Source organism: Gavialis gangeticus, unplaced genomic scaffold, assembly GCF_001723915.1.
Source record: "Gavialis gangeticus isolate Ggan-Ray unplaced genomic scaffold, GavGan_comp1, whole genome shotgun sequence".
NCBI lineage: Eukaryota > Metazoa > Chordata > Crocodylia > Gavialidae > Gavialis > Gavialis gangeticus.
In genome coordinates, this window is record NW_017728992.1 from 79361190 (window position 1) to 79382352 (window position 21163).

The following is a 21163-nucleotide window of genomic DNA, read 5'->3' on the forward strand; positions in this document are numbered from 1 at the left end:
GCACTTCAGAAGGGATGTGGCCAGCATCGAGAGGGTCCAGAGTAGGGCCACTCACATGATAAGGGGGCAGCAGGGCAGGCCCTACGAGAAGAGGCTATGGGACCTGAACTTGTTCAGCCTCCACAAGAGAAGGCTGCAAGGGGATCTGATGGCTGTCTATAAACTTACCAAGGAGGACCAGCGGGGAATGGGAGAGACCCTGTTCCCCCAAGCACTACCAGAAGTAACTAGGAATAATGGCCATAAGTTGACTGAGAGTATGTTTAGGCTGGACATCAGGAAGCACTACTTCACTGTGAGGGCGGCTAGGATCTGGAACCAACTTCCAAGTGGTGCTCGCTTCTACCCTGGGGGTCTTCAAAAGGAGGCTAGATAATCACCTTGCCGGGGTTGTTTGACCCCAGCATTCTTTCCTGCCCATGGCAGGGGTTGGACTTGATGATCTGCTCAAGTCCCTTCCACCCTACCAACTATGAAACTGTGACATTCTGATTAACAAGTTAAGGGAATACAGACAAAATAGACAAAAATACTGTAAGGTGTATAAATAACTGGTTGGATCATTGAACGCAGCTGGGATGATAGGTTTGAGTACATGCTTAGCAAATTTGTGGACAACACCACATGGACAACACAAGAGTTGCAGACACTCTGGAGGGCAGGGCTAAGATGCAAAATGACCTGGATAGATTGCAAAAATGGTCTGCTATCAATCAAATAAGATTCAACAAGGACAAGTGTCAAGTCCTGTATTTGTAATACATGCACAAATAGAGACTGGGGATTGACTGACGAGGCTGCAGTACTGCAGAGAAGGGCCTGGGGATTACACAGGACCATAAACTGAATATGAGCCAATAATGTGGCTAGGTTGTGAGAAAAACCAACAGCATACTGTCACTTGCATATCAAAAGAAGTAATCCTTCCACAATATTCAGCACTGGTGAAGCCTCACTTGGAGTGCTGAGTCCAGTTATTGGGCCAACACTTAAGGAAGGACATGGACAGCTTGGATAGAGCCCAGCAGAGAGCAACACAAATGACTGGAGCCTGGGACATAAGACTCCCAGGATGGGTTGAAAGAACTAGTATTATTTAGTGCGGAGAACAGAAGACTGAGGAAGGATTTGATAACAGTTTTCAACTATCTGAACGGTGATTAGAGAGAGGATGGAGATGGACTCTTCTCTGTGGCTATGGGGGGTTGGACTAGGAACAATGGCTTCAAGCTGCATCAGGAGAAATTTAGCTTGGAGATTAGGGGAAAATTTTGACTATGAGGGTGGTCAAGTATTGGAACACATGATCGAGAGAAAATGTGGAATTTTCATCTTGGGAAGTTTTCAAGAGCAGGTTAGACAGGCACTTGAATGAGACAGTTTAGTCAGGGATGTTCCTGCATTGAGTATAGGGCTAGATTAGATGACCTTGTGAGGTCCCTTCCACGCCTTCTTTCCTATAATACAATGAACTATGATAAAAAATAAGCCGCATAGAGTTTTTGATCACTACCTATGTTAGTATTTAGGATTTTAATTTTATTATATCTGTGCAGGTCTACTTACTGCCACTCCAAACAACACCGAACATGCTATTATTCCTTTTAATATACACCGTACATATGTACAACCTCCTGTTTCCTACCCTAAATGTTACTATTCCAAAAACCTACATTCTGCAGTTCCCTCTGTAGAGTTCAGGACTCTGCATGCATGGAGTCAGTTTTGGGAGAATATTAAAAACAGAACTGAGAGTAAAAAGACAAAATAAAAAATAGGGACTGAAGGGCTGATGGACACAATGAGCAGTAGAAAGATACTAAGCAAGTAACAAGAAGAGAAAAGCAGACAGAGTACATGGAGTCAAAAATGTAATAACAGAAGTTGTGATACGAGTAAAAGAAGAGTGAGACAGATATTTTAAATTGGCCTGGGAATAGGAGTGACAGTGAGGTAATTACCATATTTATCAAAATTCAAGACAACTTTGAATTTAAGATTCTTGACATGGAAAATTTATAAGTTTGTTATAAAAGTTTATGTATCGAATCTAATTTTGGAGGATCATCTTATATTTGTCCCCCATACTACTCCCACAAGGCAAACAGTGGTGGGGGGCAGTTAGTAGGAGAACTTTGCCCTCTGGCTGTCTGCCCCACCTCAATGCCTCATGCCTGCCCCATCGCGGTGCCTAAACCCTTCGCCATCTACCTCCCAGGCACTTTCTGCCCTGCTACTCATCCCCCCTCAGTGTGTGAATCCCTTGCATCTTTCCCTGTGTTACTTGCCCTTGCACTACCTGTCCCACATTTACTGCCCCCACTTGCCCAGCTGTACCTGCACACCCTGTTGCCTGCCTTCAGCACTGCCTCCCCCATATGCCACTCTTTTCTGCCCACCACTGTCACCCCTGCTGCCACTTCTGCATCCTCCCCCGACTACTCTCCTGTCACAGTTCTGGTTCCCACCCCACTCCAGCTCAGGAAAGGGAGTATGGAGCACATACTGCCTCTGGCCCCCATCTGTCCACACAACAGCAGTTTTGGGGGCAGAAGCACCAGCCCTAGAGCTGGCTGTGTGGCCAGGTTGGGGCAGAGGCAGCATGTGCTCCCTGTCCTGGGGCAGAGTTGTGATGGGAAGATAAGTATTAGAGGGAAGGTGGAGGGAAGGAGGGGGGAAAACAGAGTGGGGGTAGTGGTGGGAGCAAAGGCAGGGGGAGAAGAAGATGTGGGGCAAGTAGTGCAGGGGGCAGAAGCTAATCTGATTCCAACTCCAGGCTCAAGTCAGAGCCACAGCTCCTGCCCCTCCCTCCACTTATATTCAAATCTAAGACAGGGTTTTTTCCTAGCACTCAATTTTTTTGCATCAGATACTCACACCCATATCCCCTTAGCTTTTGTGAATGTAACTATATTTCTAATACTAAAATCTGAGAACTCAGTGACCGTTACTGTCTGGAATACAACCCTACAAAATGTACACGTGGAAGAAAGCTGGACACTGAACTGAAAAGTAGCATTTAGACTGTGCCAGTACTCTTAAATGTTAAGAATGCTATGGTGCATTTGAATATCAAGCAATTTTGAGATGTAATATACAAAAATGGGAAACTATGCCCAATATATATCCTTGTTTACTCATGTGCAAGGGTCCAGCCTAACTTGGAGTATTCATCTGTTACAAATGACAGTCTTTTTCCATCCATCAGTACACATTTATAAAATCCTAAATAAAATATAATATCTTCAAAATCTAGGCACAAGCAGGCAATTGTTAACAAATATTGGTCAAAAGTTTCCATGATAAAAATCTCTCTCCTAATCATCAAGCAATAGGTCAAAAATAATTTTATTCCATCTTCTTTAGTTCTTACCTTCCAGACTCAAATGTGAACCACGTTGAGTCACGTCCATATCTCCTCAGGGAACTCAGAGGCCACATGACCAGCTTGACCTTGGCATTGTGAATATCCCAGAGATAGATGTTTTCATGTGTGATCTGCATTGTACATTCCCCATAGATATCTAAATTTGGTGTAGGCATAAGATACACGTTGAAACGCTCTAGAAAGGAAAAAGTAAAACGAGAGAAATCTGGTGAAAACAAGCATTAGCTTGAAAAACTGTTCTAACACTTATTTCCCTGGATAGGGAGTGTCCAAGAATGATGGGGCAGATTCTCAGCTGGTGTAAGGCAGCAGAGGTCTACTAAAATCAACATCACTATGACAATTTACACCAGGGGAGGTTCTTTCCCATGAATTTTACACATAGTACATGTAGCACCACAGTTCATTGAAACCTTATTTTTGTCCACTGATAACTTGCAAGTACTTTTACCTTGGCAGGTTTCACTGTCCTCAGTAACACATGAAACCACGGACCTTCCAATAAAGGGGAGGTACAGCTCTGTCTTGCTATAGTGTGAATCACACTGATATAACAACTTGGAGGATCCTTCCCTTGTCAAAGCATAGAGCAACAGGTGCATTGGCAAACATCTTTGCATCTATTACACTGAAAAGTATGTTTATGCAAATATTTTAGCTTCCAATTAGAGGATCGTTCGATTCTTGTGATTTGCTTGATTTATATAACTAGACGTCCATTTGTTAATAAGGTTCAGTTCATAACTTTTTCTTGCATTTGTCTTGAAAAAATATAATTTGCTATATTTTGATCCATAATTTAACAATGTTTACCATTTCACCCATCACTGCTTGATTTAAGCACTTTAACACATTGGACAAGAAGTCAAAAGAAGGGTAACACTTTTTTAAAAGTATCTAAACAAGTTGAGTAAACAAAGAAAGTCACAAGAGGCTTTTGAATGATTAGAAGATAAAAAACACCGCTTACATGGATGGGAAGTGCCCATGATGATAGTGCCAAATCAAATAGCAGTTTATTTTTAAGCATGCTACTTTTACTCTGAATGACTTTTAGAGGGGAAAAATGCAGTCAACTATAAGGCTGGGATATATTTAATTCTGGAAAATGTTGGGATGTATTTAATTCTGTGGCCTCTCAAATTTCAAGGCAAAATTGCATGATATGGAGCAGAATATAAACTTAGATTTACGAAGCAGAATTTCCTTTCATTTTTAGATTTAAGACATGCACTTACGCAGGTACTTTGGTACTGCATATAAAGGTGTTATTCAAACCCCACCATTAATAAAATAATAAATCAAGATGTTGCATGGAGATTGTGTTCATTATATAAAAATGTTGTTGAAAATTAAGGCCAATTAAGAAAAAAATGCCTTCAAATATTAAATAAAAGAAAAATGGATTTGTGCAGAATTTTTCTTGGACAATATTTCAGTGAGTCTCATAAAAGTTAAAGGAATTAAACCTTGTAACATTCATTTCAAAATGCTATGTAGAGACAGTCATTTATATACATGGCAACCATGGCAGCTGCCTGAGACACCAACTTCATAGTTTCTAGGGTCAGAAGGGACCTGAAGAGATCATCAAGTCTGACCCCTGCCCTGGGCAGGAATGAGTGCTGGGATAATAATACCCCAGCCATGTATCTATCCAAACTCCTCTTGAAGACCCCCAAGGTATGGGAGAGCACCACTTCCTTTGGGACCCCATTCCAGAGCCCGGCAGACCTCACCGTAAAGTAATGCCTCCTGATATCAAGTTTGAACCTGCTCTCAATCAATTTGTGGCCGTTATTCCTTGTTATCCCAGGTGATGCCCAGGGGAACAGAGTTTCAACTATTTTCTTTTGGGACTTGGGAGGTAGGGACAGAAAAAAAAAACCACTCTGGTTGCAGCCACACAATTGCACTTATGGTGTGAGGCAGCTGGAAGTGCACTGTCCCTGTGTGGGGCTAAAACTCAAGTTATATGTGAAAGCCAGCAACCAAGAAAGTAATTTAGATATTTAAAATCTTCAGTAAATACAATATTGGACAGTTCAGTGAAGTCATAAATGAGAGACTTAAAATATGCTAAAAATGAGAAAATTTGGTTGAGAAATTAATGTGACCAATGAACTATCAGATATATAGTTAGATTTGCAGTTCTGTGTAGCTATATGTAAACTTGTCATCCCAATATTATTCTGTCTCAGTCCATTTAGTTTTGCCCCATTAATGCCTCCCTAGTTGATTCACTCAATCTCATAGCCATTCAACCTCTTTTTTTAGACAGTTTCTCATTAATCACACTAATGGGCGTTAGTCCTGTAAGTTGCATTTTATGACTAAGATACCAAGTGTGAAACCCCCAATGTTTACGGAAAGCCTTTGATAGAAAGAACAAATCATTTAGCATGCATAGTTAAAATCACTGTAGAGAATTCTCCCTTACGGTCGCTTGGAAAAAAAAACCTGGAAAAAAAGTGGCACAAGCCACACCAAAGTCGTGAGTGCCAGGACAAATACAGAGATGGGGGAGCAGGCAGCCCAGGGCTCCCCACTATTTCTACCACTGTTACAAGACAATTTTGGTTCTCACCAACATCAGACAGTGGTGACGCTTAGGGGGCACACAGTGTTGGACGTGCACCCCCTGATGGCCAGCATTCCCAGGCAGGGCGGGCAGGCGAGAGCACTGGTACCCCCCTTCAGAGCACTGGCTGGGGATTGGGGGTGCCAGGTGAAGCACTCCCTGTAGTTCCTCTGGGGCCGACTGTGGCCACTCAGAAGTGCCAGTGGCACACCACTGCCACTTCTGGGTTGGTGTGATCGGCTGTGGGGGACCCCTCCCCCCTTGGTCACTAACTGGCCACTGGGGCCACCAGTCACCCATGATCAGACAGTATACACAAGCACAGGGTGATGGTGAATGTTTTGCTGGTGTGAAGAGAGGGTGGTGAAGGCTTAATTGATGGACCTGGGAGATGGATAGGAGATAAGCTAGCAGGATGCTTAGAAGCCATAATGGAGATGGCAACTATAGAAACACATGGCTCCACACAGGAGACTATATTTTGGTGTGTCACTCCCACAATGCACCACACAAAGTATCTGATTGTGGGCTTCCACCACACTGATCGAATAAGAGTGAATTTACCTTGCATATGATGAATTTTTGCTATAAAAAGGGTCATCACATAAGAGCAAATTCGTACATACAGAAACTGCATAAAGTGAGGGAAACCTGTACCATTATTTATTCCTAAAGGCACATATTAAATAGAATCTGGTTAATTTAGTTTCCACTGTAAATGTGAAAATAATTTTGAAGGTGCAGAGAAAACATCAGCTTGAGTTAAGTTACTAGGATATACACAGAGGATGTAGGTGGGGGCAGGGGGAAACCAGCAATCTATCGTCTTGGAACTGTTTGAGAATATTTTGTTGCATAAGGGCATGCAGGAGACCTCACGTACTCAAACTGTCAGGAGACATTTGTCTACTCTCTACTGAAGGTCAGTGGCTAAGGTGAGGTGTCATGGATTAAGGGAAAATGTATCTTATTAAATTGAACATCAGCTGCAAGGCAAACAAGTACCGCAGGAGCTTTTTCAGGCTGGCAATAAAACAACTTATTCATACGTGAGCTGGAGGAGTGAATGCTGTTTGTTTTTTTTTGTTTTTTTACATATTTTATATTTTGTTTTGAAACAAATAAAATTTATGAGTCTGCAGGAAAAAGGAAGTTGTAAGGAAAACAGTGAATAATGTAAATAACTAAAATATAGGGAAAAATCTGTCACACTACCAGATAATGTTTTTTCAGATGCCTTCATAAAAGTCAAAGCAAAAAAACTGGTTCTTAGAGGCAAACTCTCTTCCCAACTACATGATGACAGAGCAGCTGTCAATGAAAATGACAATATTTAAAGGTTTTGGACTAAGATTTTTGTTTTTTCAAATGAGCCTTAGACTCACCTTTGCTACAAACTGCCTGAGTAATCTTGGGTAAGTTTCTTAATTTCAATGTAATGTAATAGGAAAATAATACTACATTGTAGAAATCATTAATGGGACCTAGAACAGAAGTTCCCAAACTCTGACAGATTGTGCATCACCAATTAAAATGCTACAACCTTAAGTACCACCAGCAAATGTTTGTCATATAAAATAATTATAATAAATCTGTTAACAGGTACCACTGACAGGTTGTCTGCATACCAAAGGTGATACCCATACCGCAGATTGGGAACCGCTGACCTAGATAAAATGGAGGTAATGCGTGACACCCCCCCCCCCCCCCCCCCCCCCCCCCCCCCCCCCCCCCCCCCCCCCCCCCCCCCCCGAGATTGGCTCTCACTGGCTGGGGAGTGGAGGTGCCAAGGGAAGCACCAGCGGCACTTCTGGTATTGTCACCAGCACTTCTGGGATTGGTGACTGGCCTCTGGGGGACCCCCCTGCCCTGTTCAGCGCTTGGCCACTGATGCCCCCACAGACTCAGGAGACACCAGTCGCCCATGGCCCCCTGCTGAGGAATTTTAGGTGGCCACAAGATCACCTCTCAGCCTTCTCTTGCAAGAAATCCAGGTCCCTCAAGCTGTCCTTGTAGGGCTTTGCCTGCAGGCCCCTAACCATACAAGTGGCTCTCCTCTCAACCCTTTTGAGGTTGTCGACATCCCTCTTGAAGTATGGTGCCCAAAACTGGACACAGCACTCCAACTGCAGCTTGACCAGTGCTGCATAGAGGGGATGTATCACTTCCCTGGACCTGTTCATCATGCACCTGGTAATGCGTGATAAAGTGCAGTTAGCTTTACTGATCACTTCATCACATTGACGACTCATGTTCATCTTGGTGTCAACAATGACCCTGAGATCCCTTTCTACTGCTGTGCTGCTGAGAAGGTCCTTCCCCAGCCTTTAAGCGTGTTGGTGATTCCTTCTCCCTAGGTGCAGCACTTTGCACTTATTTTTGTTGAACTGCATCCTATTTCATTCTGCCCATTTTTCCAACCTGACCAGATCTGCCTGGATTAATTCCCTAAACTCCAGTGTTAACTTTAGCCCATAATTTGGTATCATCTGTGAATTTGGACAGAGTGCTCTCCACCCCAACATCCAAGTCACTGATGAAGACATTGAACAGCACAGGTCTAGGACCAAGCCTTTTGGGATTCCATTGCCCACATCTTTCCAGGTGGAAGCAATCATAAAACTATCTAAAATCCTTCAACTACACGTGCACTTACATTAGGGAAGCAAATGATTCTGGGTTCTAAACAACGTATCATTTGACCTTTTGCAAATCATCCTGGATGGAAAACTTTAAACAGAACCAAGTAATTCTACACCTTAGGGTTTTAATGGACAAAGAGGTACAGGGAAAAAAGGGGATACAGTATGAAGAAGCAAGTATAGTAGGATACTTGTTTAGAGAAATACATTCTTTTTTAAATTAAATCTGTGCTCAGTAAACCAGTCTTCATCTAGAAGGTACTGATTCTCAAATTCTGGTCCTTCAACTGCTGACAATCAATTGATCATTTCCAGGCAGACAACAGAGCTCCTTCCTTCGGAATGGTGAAATTTCCAGTAATATTTATAGCAGTGACTCGTTAGTCCATAGCCTGGAATCTTTAAAGGAAAGATACTGCCAGAACCCATATACAAAAATAAAATACAGCAGATCCTTCCTAGCATGGGGATATAATTCCTTAGAATTCAATAAAGCTACTTCAATTTATTCTCATGTAGGAACTGGTCCTTATCTCATGCAAGGTAATTATTTTGTGTCTTTTAAAAACTGTCAGAAAGTTCCTAATAAAATATCAAGACCACTGTAACTGAATTATTTAATGGATAAGTCAGTAAGGTAGTGAAGAAACTTCAAGGTTGATGATTCAAAAGATGCTACAAGTTCAAGTTCAAAACCCTTAGACTGATTCCTATTAGATACTAAAATGATTTTAAAAATTGTAAATAGGTTTTTTATCTGAGCAATACTAGCTATAAATGTATTGCTCTTTTTCAAATTTCAAACAATGGCTTAAGGAAGATAGAAAAATGAATAAAATATGAACAAGACTCTCTCATACACAGAATCATAGGTAATATTTCAAGAGGCCATAGAAAATGCTCTAAAATGAGACAGGTGTGTGTAATTGAATTTTAAAAACTTTTGTACGCACTGACTAAGTTTGTAATCTAAACACACATTATAAACAAATGACTAAACTATTTCAGGGACTAAAGTTTGTTCACTATAAAAAACTGACATTCTGTACAAAGGCAATTATGAAATTTGCTGCAAATGAAAGGCAGGAATTGGGAATCTAATATTGTGACACTACTTAACAAATACTTATAAAATAAAAACAACAAAATGTTATCTAAAGATAGAAAACTTTGCTAAATATTTTGATGTATTAATCAATGATAGCATACATGAGAAAAAGTGACAAATTAATTCAAACTAGCACAAAATTCTGGCATTAGAATTAATTTTTAAATGTATCTTAGAAATCAAAGAAAAGATGATAAAACAAGAAAGGAACTTCACCCTGCTTACACACAGGCACCATTTTGCACAAATGAGTTGTTATTGCTAAGCAAAGTCCTAACTAATGTCTGCATACATGCATCTATTTCCTCCTGCCTCATTTAAATGAATGGAGTTTTATTGGGTAAAGTTAGTATAACAAAGGGAAGAATTTGGCCTGCAATTGAATATACAGAGTCAAGCAGGTACCCCTTATTTTGATGCCTACACAAAATTAATTAATGGATCATTGTTTTTGATGTATTATTTAGCATGTAATATATAAAAAGACAAAATCATTTATATGTAGCCTTCCTAGGTCTAAAAGAAACTTCTGACTCCATAAATAGATTAAAATTATGGGGAAACCTGTGTAATATGAATGGATAAAGCTTTTTTACGATTAATTGTTACTTTTCAAATTCATCATTTAAGGTGCATTATGGGATTGGAGGTGCCCTGTCCAATAGTTTCCCAACTACGACAGACAGAGGGGTATGACAAAGATGCTTGTTATACTTATTAATCTCTTTTTGAAAGATTTAAAACACGTGAACTGGGAACCAATTCCATTCAGCCATGAACCATGTTATTGGATGACCCTATCTTTGTCTTTCTTTATGCAGAGGGTGCATCCTTAATGTCACTATCCTAAACAAGCCTCCAAGGGTTATTAGACACTTTTCAGCAATATGAAAGGAGGAAAGAATTTATTATTTTTTTACAAGAAAGAAAATAGAGATGGTGTCTTCATGTAAGTACCTTACAATCTATTTTAATAAAAATCTGAACTGGAATAACCACATTGAAAAAAAGCCTTAGGTGGAGTTTTATCCTTCTATAATGACAGGCAGAATGGTGGTACTGGCAGCATTAAAGGTTTATAGATCTTACATGGATCTAAGGTAGACTCCACTTCATTGTATGGGACAGAACTAAGGGCTGGTGACCCCATTGTTGATTCAAAAATAAAAAATATCTCTAGTTACTTATTAAGGTGGCTTTTTGATCTACCTAATTCTATGGCAGGGTGGTTCATGTGCTATGAAATGATATTGATGAACCTTAGCTCAATTAAGAATTCTAAATTAATGGATGAAAATTAGATCTTTTACACCTATCAGATACTCTAAGAAGTACATTTTGGAAGCCAAATAAACCCTTGTTTGGCTGGTTAAAAAAATACATATTCTCCTTCAAACAAATGGTCTGGGAAATGCACTGAGAATCAATGATGTAATATTTCTCATATATTTAAAATAAGACATATATTTAGGAATTAAGGAAACCAGCATATAGACAGATATGCAGACAGTGAGATTCTCAAGCTCACCATTTTTTGAGATTGATAAAGCACTCTTTTAGCATATACACTTACTTATCTGGAGTATAAAATTACAAACAACAACAGGCCATTACTAGACTGTGATTCACTCTAATGAGATCTGCAGTTGTCACAGGTAAGTGGTGTAAGACCCATATTCTGACAGAACGTTCTTGAAGGAAGAATGAGATAGATTGGTTAAATCACTATTTATGGTCTTGTTTTTTCTTTGAAGAAATAAAAGACGAATGGATCTCACCATTAGTGGAAAATTTTAAATAATGGGCAAATGAAAAAAGTTTGTCTTTTCTCTTTAACAAATCACAGCCCATCTTATACTCCTTAGGTGTATTTATATTACTTACACAAAGAATATGAGCCAAAATGAAATAGAATTCTTGTTTTATTTTATTATCCATGGCTTTATCTTAGCTGGTTTTTGTTTCATCATATGCCATCATCTGTTTTAATTTTGTTTAAACTGGTAAAATGTGATCTTATTGTATACTTCTATGTTAAATAAGTATTCAGTTCTGGATACATAGTACTTACATAGTAACAGATAATCCAAGATATCAGGAATAACAAAGGCTTGTAGAAGGATCCTTTTAAAGAAATGTTCATTCTAGGTTTCCATTTTCCTTTAGAAAAATGAAGCTGTCTTTTTCTTGACAAACCTAAATGTATATTTATTTTACCACTAGAAATATACCAAAGAAATATTTACTTTCTCTTTGTGTATATTTTTTTAAAGAAGATTCATATACATCTCCTAAGAAAAAGGAAACACATTCTATTATAGTGGTATGCCATTTTTACTCTCAGGATAAAGCTAAGGATGAATCACAGACCTTTTCAGTTGTTAATGGAGATTATACCAAACAAGAGACTACTTTTAACTTGTGGAAGATACCACAAACCTGAGTAATATTAATTGAAAACAGATTTTGCACTGGTTGCACCTAAAGTGAGTCATTCAAGCAATTACCACTTATTTGTAATGGATATATTACATAATCTAATAATAATAACAATCTAAAGCAGTGAAACAGTTTGATTTAACTGGTCTGAAGGATCAAACTATAAACAGAGAAAGCCAGTCAATGGCTGTGTCTATACAAGATGCTTTACTGTGTAGTAGATTAGTCTACTGAGCAGTAAAGTGTCACTGTCTACATGTGTTCACATTTACTGTTCAGTAAATCAGTCTCCTGCACAATTAGCTACTACTTACAAATACAGGTAGCAAACTAACTGTGCAGTAGATACTGAGCAATAAAACACGTGTAGATGCTGGCTGTGAGCAAATTTACTCCCAGCCAGCCTAGCCAGCAGAGGGCCACAGGGGACAGGGAGCTCCCTGTCCCCGATCCTGATGCTGCTCAGCTTCCTGGCTCCCTGCAGGAGCTGGGAGCTGATCAGTGCTAGGACTGGGGAGCTCTCTGCCCCCTGTCCCTGCTCCCCATGTGGAGCTGGCTGCTCTGAGCAGTGAGTGGGGGCTGGAAAACCAGCCTTCACTTGTCCCCTAGAGCAGCCAGCCCCATGCAGAATGGCAGGGCAGCTACCGGCAAGCCCTATGACCTCCTGCCCAGCAGAAGGCTTGCCCACAGCTGTCCCACATCCTGAACAGTTCCTAGAAAACCTCCTGCCCAGCAGCTATATGTCTGGATGTGCATGGGGCTAGGAAAGCTCTGCCTGCTGTAGGGGCAGCTCTCTCCTGACTCTGTGGACATCACGTCCCCTCCTAATGTGCACAGGGCCAGGAGATAGCTGCCGTTGCAGCTGGAAGAGGTGTCTCCTGGTCCCATGCCTATTGGTACCACTACATGCCCCGTGCCAGTCCCTGGGCTAGCGGGAGTGGTGGGGAGGAGAGTGAGAGCCTGGAGCTCCCCCTGGCAGCTGCATGGGGGGCAGAGCAGGGCGGGAGCAAATGTACTTCCAAAAGGAAGCACAAGTAGGCCTTACTGCACAGGAAGCCTACTTCAAATTAACAGCACACAGAATAGCCCAGTTAAACAAAGTAAATTAGTGACATTTTTTCTGCCATCAAGTTTGGATCAACAAATTCAGGGCCTTGTTACACATTACACCGTTAGCTGCTCAAATATTGACTGGTGTTAGTGCTCGCTTGAGATTGGAGCAGTCACACATTCAGGCCAGCAGGGGTCTGAAGGACTGAAAGATAAAAAATCCCACCCTGTCCCATTCTGGGCTTGCTCCCTGGGGCTTTCCCAGTCCCCCCACCTTAGGGGCTGCCCCCCTTGCTCCTTGGGGTTCCTACCCACTCCAGCTTGCTTGTGGTTGCCCATGTTGTCTATCCCAGGTGAGCAAGCAGGAAATGGCTAACTTGCCTACCCAGTCCCTGCAGCCACCATTGTTAGGCTGCTGTCCAGAGAGCAGTAGTGGTGGCAGCAGTCAGACAGGCAGTTTAATCCTTTCTTGCCTGCTCCCCTGGAACAGACAGTACAGGCAGCCCCAAGTTCAGTTGGGGGATGGGGCAGGGGGTCAAAGAGAAGGGATCTGGGGTGTTTGGGAGAGTGGTGAGGTGGGTAGTGGGTCAGTGGAAGAGGGTGAGGAGCACCCTCAATCTGGGCCGGTGGGGAGCAGGTGTGGTTTTTATACTAATGGGTAGCTTGGAGTGGCTACACCTCAGTATAAAACTAGCTGAGTAACAAGGATCAGAGAAAATCCTGCCCTAGAGTGACATAACTTTGAGCCACCTAATGGGTGCTTAAAAACCAGTTTACGTGTTAATGTGTACATAAACAGGTGTTAAGAGCACCAAGAGTGGCCCAAAATTTCCATGTAACAGGGTCCTCAAACTGCATCACAATATATTAAGGCACAGACATGATTTCAGGTCCTACATTAAGCTCCTTATATTTCCTGTGTCAGCAGCTCATCAAACTCAGAAGTGTGAAAATGTGTGGATACCAATAATACCAAAATCAAATATCACTCAAGAGCTTCTTTTCCTGTAGCTATAGCTCTATGGATATCATCCAGTCCACTGTAATAGGTGTTGTATAAACATGTCAAACACACTCCCACCCACCTCCAGAGGGTTTATAATCTCAAAAAGATCAGTAAGTTTTAAGTAGAAAAGGGGTCACTGTAGATAATGTGATTGCAGGGATCAGGCAGCCATGGGCTTTTTGAAAAAAAAAAAGTAAATAAGAATACAGGGAATAAGGGAGGTTCATCTCGATTCTCACATTCCTTTACCTTCTTGTTCTAAACTAATGACATTAGTTTCCAAGACTGGGATACAAAAAGGAAACATCTAAAAGCCAGTTTCAGTTCTGGACTTGAGGCATTAACATGTACAATACTTTTATAAATACTAATGAAGATAGGTCACAATGAGGCATGTTTAAACTGTTAAACGTGTACATTGTACAGCAATAGCTTAAAATTATATTCCCTGACAATCAGAACTTCTTCAGCAAGAGGTTCCCATTGAAGCCAGTACATACATCTTTAGGCTTGCTTAGCTCTTATCTCAATGTAATAAATGTAGTGTTGTGAGTGTAACAAAGGATTGTATATCTAGAGAAAAAAATATAAAATGATTTCATGCCTTGTTAACCAGCCATCAAAAACTCAAAGCCATGAAACAGCCAGTTTATTTCAAATCAGTCTTCCAGTGCAAACTTCAACATCAATCAAGTGACATTAAAATTTTGATAATAGATCTTAATAAAAGTCACTTACATCCAGAAACAAACATTCTCCCAGTCTGCCAAAGAAAGAGCATACTGCAAAGTGTTTCTTCATCACAAAGCTTGGAGCACCCTTCCTTCTGAAACTTGGTGCTCACTTCATGAGAACTGAGTGTGGTGGGGAAGTGTAGTTTTCAAAAGAGGAAAGCTGTCTAATATGTTCATATTGCATATATATTACTGGCTAACCATATTTCAAATCCTGGAACCACTAAGGGTATTTACAGATATTCAGGGAGGTTAGGTCAGATTAAAATAGCCATCCAACCTAATTTAGTTCACCCACTTGCATACCTGAAGGTGGGTTGGATATGGGGGGCTGGTTTGCCAGGGGGCTTGTTCATCTGGGGTGGAAGGGTCATGGGGCTAAAAAGAGCCCCTTGCCTTCGGGGGGGGACGGGACATCCCCCCATTATCCCAAGTCCCCCTGCAGACTTGGCTAGCCTTTCTGATCCTGCCAAACCATCATGGACATCACTAGCCCTCCTCCTCCACCTGATTCCCCCGACTTGCCACCCCTATCCCCAAGCCCCACCAACAAACTGTGCTTGCTCCCCAAGTCCCCTGATCCCCCATACAGACCTGATTGCCCCCCGATCTCCCCTATCTCCTTTACAGACCCTACTTCCCTGCCGATCCCCTCAACCTCCCCTCCCCTCCCCTCCTGATTCCCCCATTTCCCCACACAGACTCTGTTTGCACCCCTGACCCCCTCTGTGGACCCCTCTTGCCCCTCTGATCCCCCCAATACCTTCCTGTCAGAGTCTGTGACCCCCACCCCCAAACTCCCAATAGCTCCCGTCATCCCGACTTGGATTGGGTGGCCATTTTTAACCCTAACCTCCCCATAACTTCTGCAAATTCCCCTAACTTCTCTGAATGCCTACAATAAGTGTAAAAATTTAAGTTACACTCAGCGGGTGCATCTACACATTTATTAATGCGTCATAGTTACTGTACATTAAGTATGTACACTAGTGCTGGTGCACAGGTTTTTACAGACACTAACTACACAGTAGCTTAATATGACTATGCCGTAGTGTATTAGCATGGGTTTTGCCGGACACACTACTGAGCAGTGTTATTAGGCTACTGCCCAGCTAGTGTTTCGTGTAGATGCACCCAGCAAGTCCAAATGACAAGGGGTTAAAACACCTTGGGCTTAGTTGTGTTAAGAAGTGCAGCCAACTTGAAAGATAAACCCTCTTACTTTTCAGGGTGTCTAATATCCAGGGGCTAAAATGACAGTAAGCAGGAACAGAACAATTCTATTGTATACAATGCTTTTTCTCCCCTCCCTGCCTTGGATGTGATATACCCTCTTCACCTTAGACTCTTCTTTTGCTCATATGGCAAGTACTCCTGCACCAATGTCACCCAAATTAATTAATTCAACTGAATGAATAGCCATTAAAATTACCTCACTGCAGATTATTCACATAGTCCATAGCAAGGAAAAATGTGGGGCGATAGAGGATGTAGCATACTAAGAATACTAACATGAAAGAATGAGAACCAATCATTATATCAGTGCTTCTCTGCACAGTAGCAACTAGCTATTTGCAAAAATCTGCACCTCAGTGTCTGATGATGTTTAAATATTTCAACTTATGTTTAAAAACATGGATCCATTTACCAATTGTAGCAGAGAATGTTTACTTCTGGCATTAATGCTTTCACATGATGTAAAATTGTTAAGATTATGATGCTACATCATGTCACCATGGTGCAATATTTTCAGCCAAAAAAAATGCCCTCCCCCCAGTTCAAAAGCTTGCTAGATGCCTAAATGTCATTCTATTCAACCTTTTTCAAGTCCCTAGAAACATTTGACACAAAAGTACATGATTTCTCCTGTGGCTCACTGCTTCTTGTGCATTAATCTTATGATAGGATGGTACATTAACATTTGTCATGACTTGAGTAGGGTGGAATAAGATCACACTTAGATGCCTAATACGTAGAATAGATCCTAAGACTTAAAATCAAAACTGACAGAACCTGAACTGTACTGTTAGTTAAAGGAAACAGGTATGTTATATACATCAATATCTAAAAATTCAGAAAATGACCCCAGTAAAATGCAAGAAATAGTGTATTCTGATGTAAAGCAGGAAGAGGGTATTAGGACTTTTAGCTTCAATTCTTGGCTCTGCCGTTAGACGCAGCGTGGGTCCTCACCTCTATTTACATATTAATATTTACTTAATTCAGAGGAATGCTGTGAGGATGAATTAATCCTTGGAAGGTGCTTTAAAATACTGTAAAAAGAGGTGTTATAAAACAGCAAAACCAGTTGCTGTCTAATACATTGTGACATTGACACAATTAATTGCCACTTTCATAATGAGCAAGAACCTTGAAATCTGTCATATACTCACTTTTTATAGGTTGTAAATTGCAAATTTAAAAACTCTGACATTTCAATTTCAGGTCACCAAAATCTCTTTAGTCTTTTTATGGGATTACAAGTGCCCTTTGAGCTACAATCTTCATAAGAGTGAGTGCCCTTCTGAGCTAGAATCTTGAAAACTGGAATAACACATTCATTTTAGACCACCAATTGCAGAAAAATACATCTAAAAATTGACATTTCTATCACAGGTCACCAAACTATTTCCCCCCAAAATATTAATTTCTTCTATAAAACTGTCGTGTTGGTAATGAAGCTGCCAAGTGTGCAGAAACTAAGATAAACTGAAGTCCAGAGTTCTGATTTTAGCTGAAAAAGAAAGCTTAAAAATCTTGAGAACAGCTGAGTAGAACTGCAGGTTTTTACAGTGATAGTTTTGTTAAGTAAAATGCTAGTCTGATCCGTACAACAGCATCTGTACTTCTTTCTATACCCAAGTTGATCTTTAAAAAAAGAAACATTTTTTCACTTTATATAGCAAACTAGGATAGTTAGTGTTTTCAAAATGCTAATTAAAATACAGAATTGTACAATGGTGGGGCCAGGTATCAACAGTTGCATCGTCTGAGGTATTATAACTAATGATTCAGCACAGAATGTTCTGGAAATACTGATTTTACTTACCCTCTTCTGCTTTAAGGGGTGGCACTAATCATATCCCCTTGCATTCTTAGTCATGTTGATTCATGCAAAAACCCTGGGATTCTCAGCTACTTGTATTTGTTTCATTCCAATTGTTTACTGGAGGAAAATGAAGCTAATTATATTCATATGTGCCAATTTTTAGTAGTTAGAAAAAAACTCATTAACTACTACACTCAAATCAGGGCATCATATCCAGTTTAGACAGTGGAACTGAACCAACATGTTTAGGAGCCACTCATGGGAACAAAATGACAGTTCAGTGCAATATTTTCTGCTTAGAGTCCAAAGCTCTAGGGTAGTGGTTCTCAAAAATTTTAGATACAAGGCACCCCTGGTAGACTCAAGTCACCCCTGGATATATTTGAAGCACTCCTAGGAAAATGCCAGCTTTTAGTTTTTACTTGGTTTTTGACTACAGAAAGATAATAGAGCAATTCTTTGGTAGCAACTCAGAAAGACCACAACAGGGCAGAATGTTTTTAACACTATGGATTCCTATTTGAAATCCCTGGGCTTATCATGTAAACCATGTTTGCACAACTAACTATGCTAACATTGTGTAGCACCCTGTGCCATGACATCCTGGTTGAGAATCACTGCTCTAAGGCATTGACTGACATTTTGGTAATGATAATTTTAAACCATCAAATACTTCTACCTTTATTACAGCTTATTTCAGGATACCACAAGTTTATTTGAAATTTCTGACAAGCCTTTATTTTTTGTTTCTATAAATCTCTCTACAAGTACATACACACAAGTTTTGTAGTATCAGGACCTATTCAGACATAGAAAATAGGATGTGGACGGATGTGGGCAGTGCGGTTCTGCAGGGCTTGGTCCTCGGGCCTGCACTGTTCAACATCTTCATCAGTGACTTGGACGAGGGGGTAAAAAGCACCCTGTTCAAATTTGCTGACAACACCAAGACGTGGGGGGATGTGGGAATGCTAGAAGGGAGGAATAGGCTGCAATCGGACCTAGACAGATTACTGGGGTGGGCGGATGAGAACAGGATGGGTTTCAACACTGACAAGTGCAAGGTGATGCACCTGGGGAGGAACAACCAGCAGCATACCTACAGGCTGGGGAACTCCCTTCTCGTTAGTGCAGAGGCAGAAGAGGATCTTGGAGTCATCACTGATGCCAAGATGAACATGGGCCGGCAGCGTGGGGATGCAGTTAGGAAGGCCATCCACACCTTGTCACGCATCCACAGATGCATCTCAAGCAGATCCAAGGAGGTGATCCTCCCCCTCTGTGGGGCACTGGTCAGGCCACAGCTGGAGTACTGCATCCAGTTCTGGGCACCACACTTCAAGAGGGATGTGGACAGCATGGAGAGGGTCCAGAGGAGGGCCACTCACATGATCAGGGGGCAGCAGGGCAGGCCCTATGAGGAGAGACTACAGGACCTGAACCTGTTCAGCCTCCACAAGAGAAGGCTGAAGGGGGATCTAGTGGTCTGTTACAAACTAGTCAGAGGGGACCGGCAGGCACTGGGGGAGTCCCTGTTCCCCCAAGCACTACCAGGAGTGACTAGAAATAATAGTCACAATCTGGCAGAGGGTAGATTCAGGTAGACATCAGGAGGCGCTACTTCACTGTCAGGGCGGCTAGGATCTAGAACCATCTTCCAAGCGAAGTGGTGCTGGCTCCTACCCTGGGGGTCTTTAAGACAAGGCAGATGAACACCTTGCTGGGGTCGTTTGACCCAAGTACTTTTTCCTGCCATGGCAGGGGATCGGACTTGGTGATCTGCTTAGGTCCCTTCTGACCCTACTAACTATGAAACTATGTCCTGTTATATTCCGGATCACTCCCAGCAAGATTACTGGCCATCAATCCCATAGCTAGTAAAATAGCTTGTAGAGGTAGTAAAGGAAACCGGATTACAAAATAAACTTTGTAATTTTTTTAGTAAGCAAAGAGTCTTACTAAGACCATAGTCTTTGAATCTGATTGGATGCAATTCTCTCTCAGAAAAAAGAAATTTCTTACAGTTTTCTTCTGCATTTTTTGCATTTTATTGATTCAGATTCACTGAGAAGACTCCCATTTAATAATTTTATTAATAAAATAAGTACTACAGATAAAACCTCAATTGCTCTCTAATCTAATGATATAACTTTATTTACAAAGCCAAAGTAAAATTAGTTGGCTAATGCTATTTTAAAGCTGCTCAGTAGTTTTCTGCTACGTTAAAAGACAGTGAATTGTGTAAAAACATTCAAAGAGCAGAAATAACTGACAAAAGAGTTCTTTGATTTTGGAGGGTAATGAATGACCATCATCTCAACTACCACTTTAACTATTTAACATCAAATTATAGTAGAACAGCAGATTATGTTTTGTTTTTTAAGATTTCAACCACTAACATCCTACCTGACATCTGTGGGTGCATCCACACATGCAGCCACATGCACTTGCAACAGCTCAAATAGAAGCAGTGCAAATCTGAGCTGGGGCTTTTTGCTTCAGTACACATGCCTGAATATGCACTTTGGTGTCGTGCACATTGTGGCACTTGGGGCAAAATGACCCTGCCTGGCTCCTCCTGGATCTGCAGCCAGGGGTACCTAGGTCCTGCAGCCACCACCTGTGCTGGCCCTAGCAGTGTAAAAAACTGCCCTGTCCTGGCCTCATCAATACAAAAAGCTGTCCTGGCAAGCAGCTCAGAGCTACTCGCTCTCAAGAGCTTCTGAGGCCCAGCATATTGGTACCTGGGGATACTTCCCCTTGTGCCAACTGGACTGCTAAAGCTGCCGTGAGAGTTGCCTACACCCTTTACCCACTGCAGGAGTCTGGCAGTGGGAGCTGCTGCCTGGTAGGGCTGTGCAAAGCTTCAGTAGCTGATTCAATTTGGAGAAGATTCGGCCCAAGTCAGGGAGCCAATCTCCAAATTCGAATCGAATCAGGAGACCAAGTAAAGGCTCTGAATCGATTAGAAGCATCCAAATCAATTTGGAAAAGCTTCAGAAAGGATTTGGCCGATTCAAAGATTCGGTCATAGACAAAACAGGCAGCTGCCAGCTGCCTCCAGCTGGTAAGTCTGTTGGGGTTGTGAAGAGGGAAGGGCTTTGGAGGAGGGAGGGATTGGGGCTGGGAGAAGTTGCCCATCTAAGTTAGGGGACATGTTACTCAG

At 41.4% G+C, this 21163-nt stretch overlaps 1 protein-coding gene across 1 annotated transcript in view; it reads right to left on the reverse strand.

The window, feature by feature from the left end:
* The window catches only part of DOK6 (docking protein 6), a 388437-nt gene that overhangs the window by 203613 nt on the left and 163661 nt on the right, over window positions 1-21163 (reverse strand). Inside the window, exon 5 of the mRNA XM_019518785.1 lies at window positions 3374-3563. Within this exon, the coding sequence (XP_019374330.1) occupies window positions 3374-3563 (190 nt within the window). The remainder of the gene's footprint in view (window positions 1-3373; window positions 3564-21163) is intronic.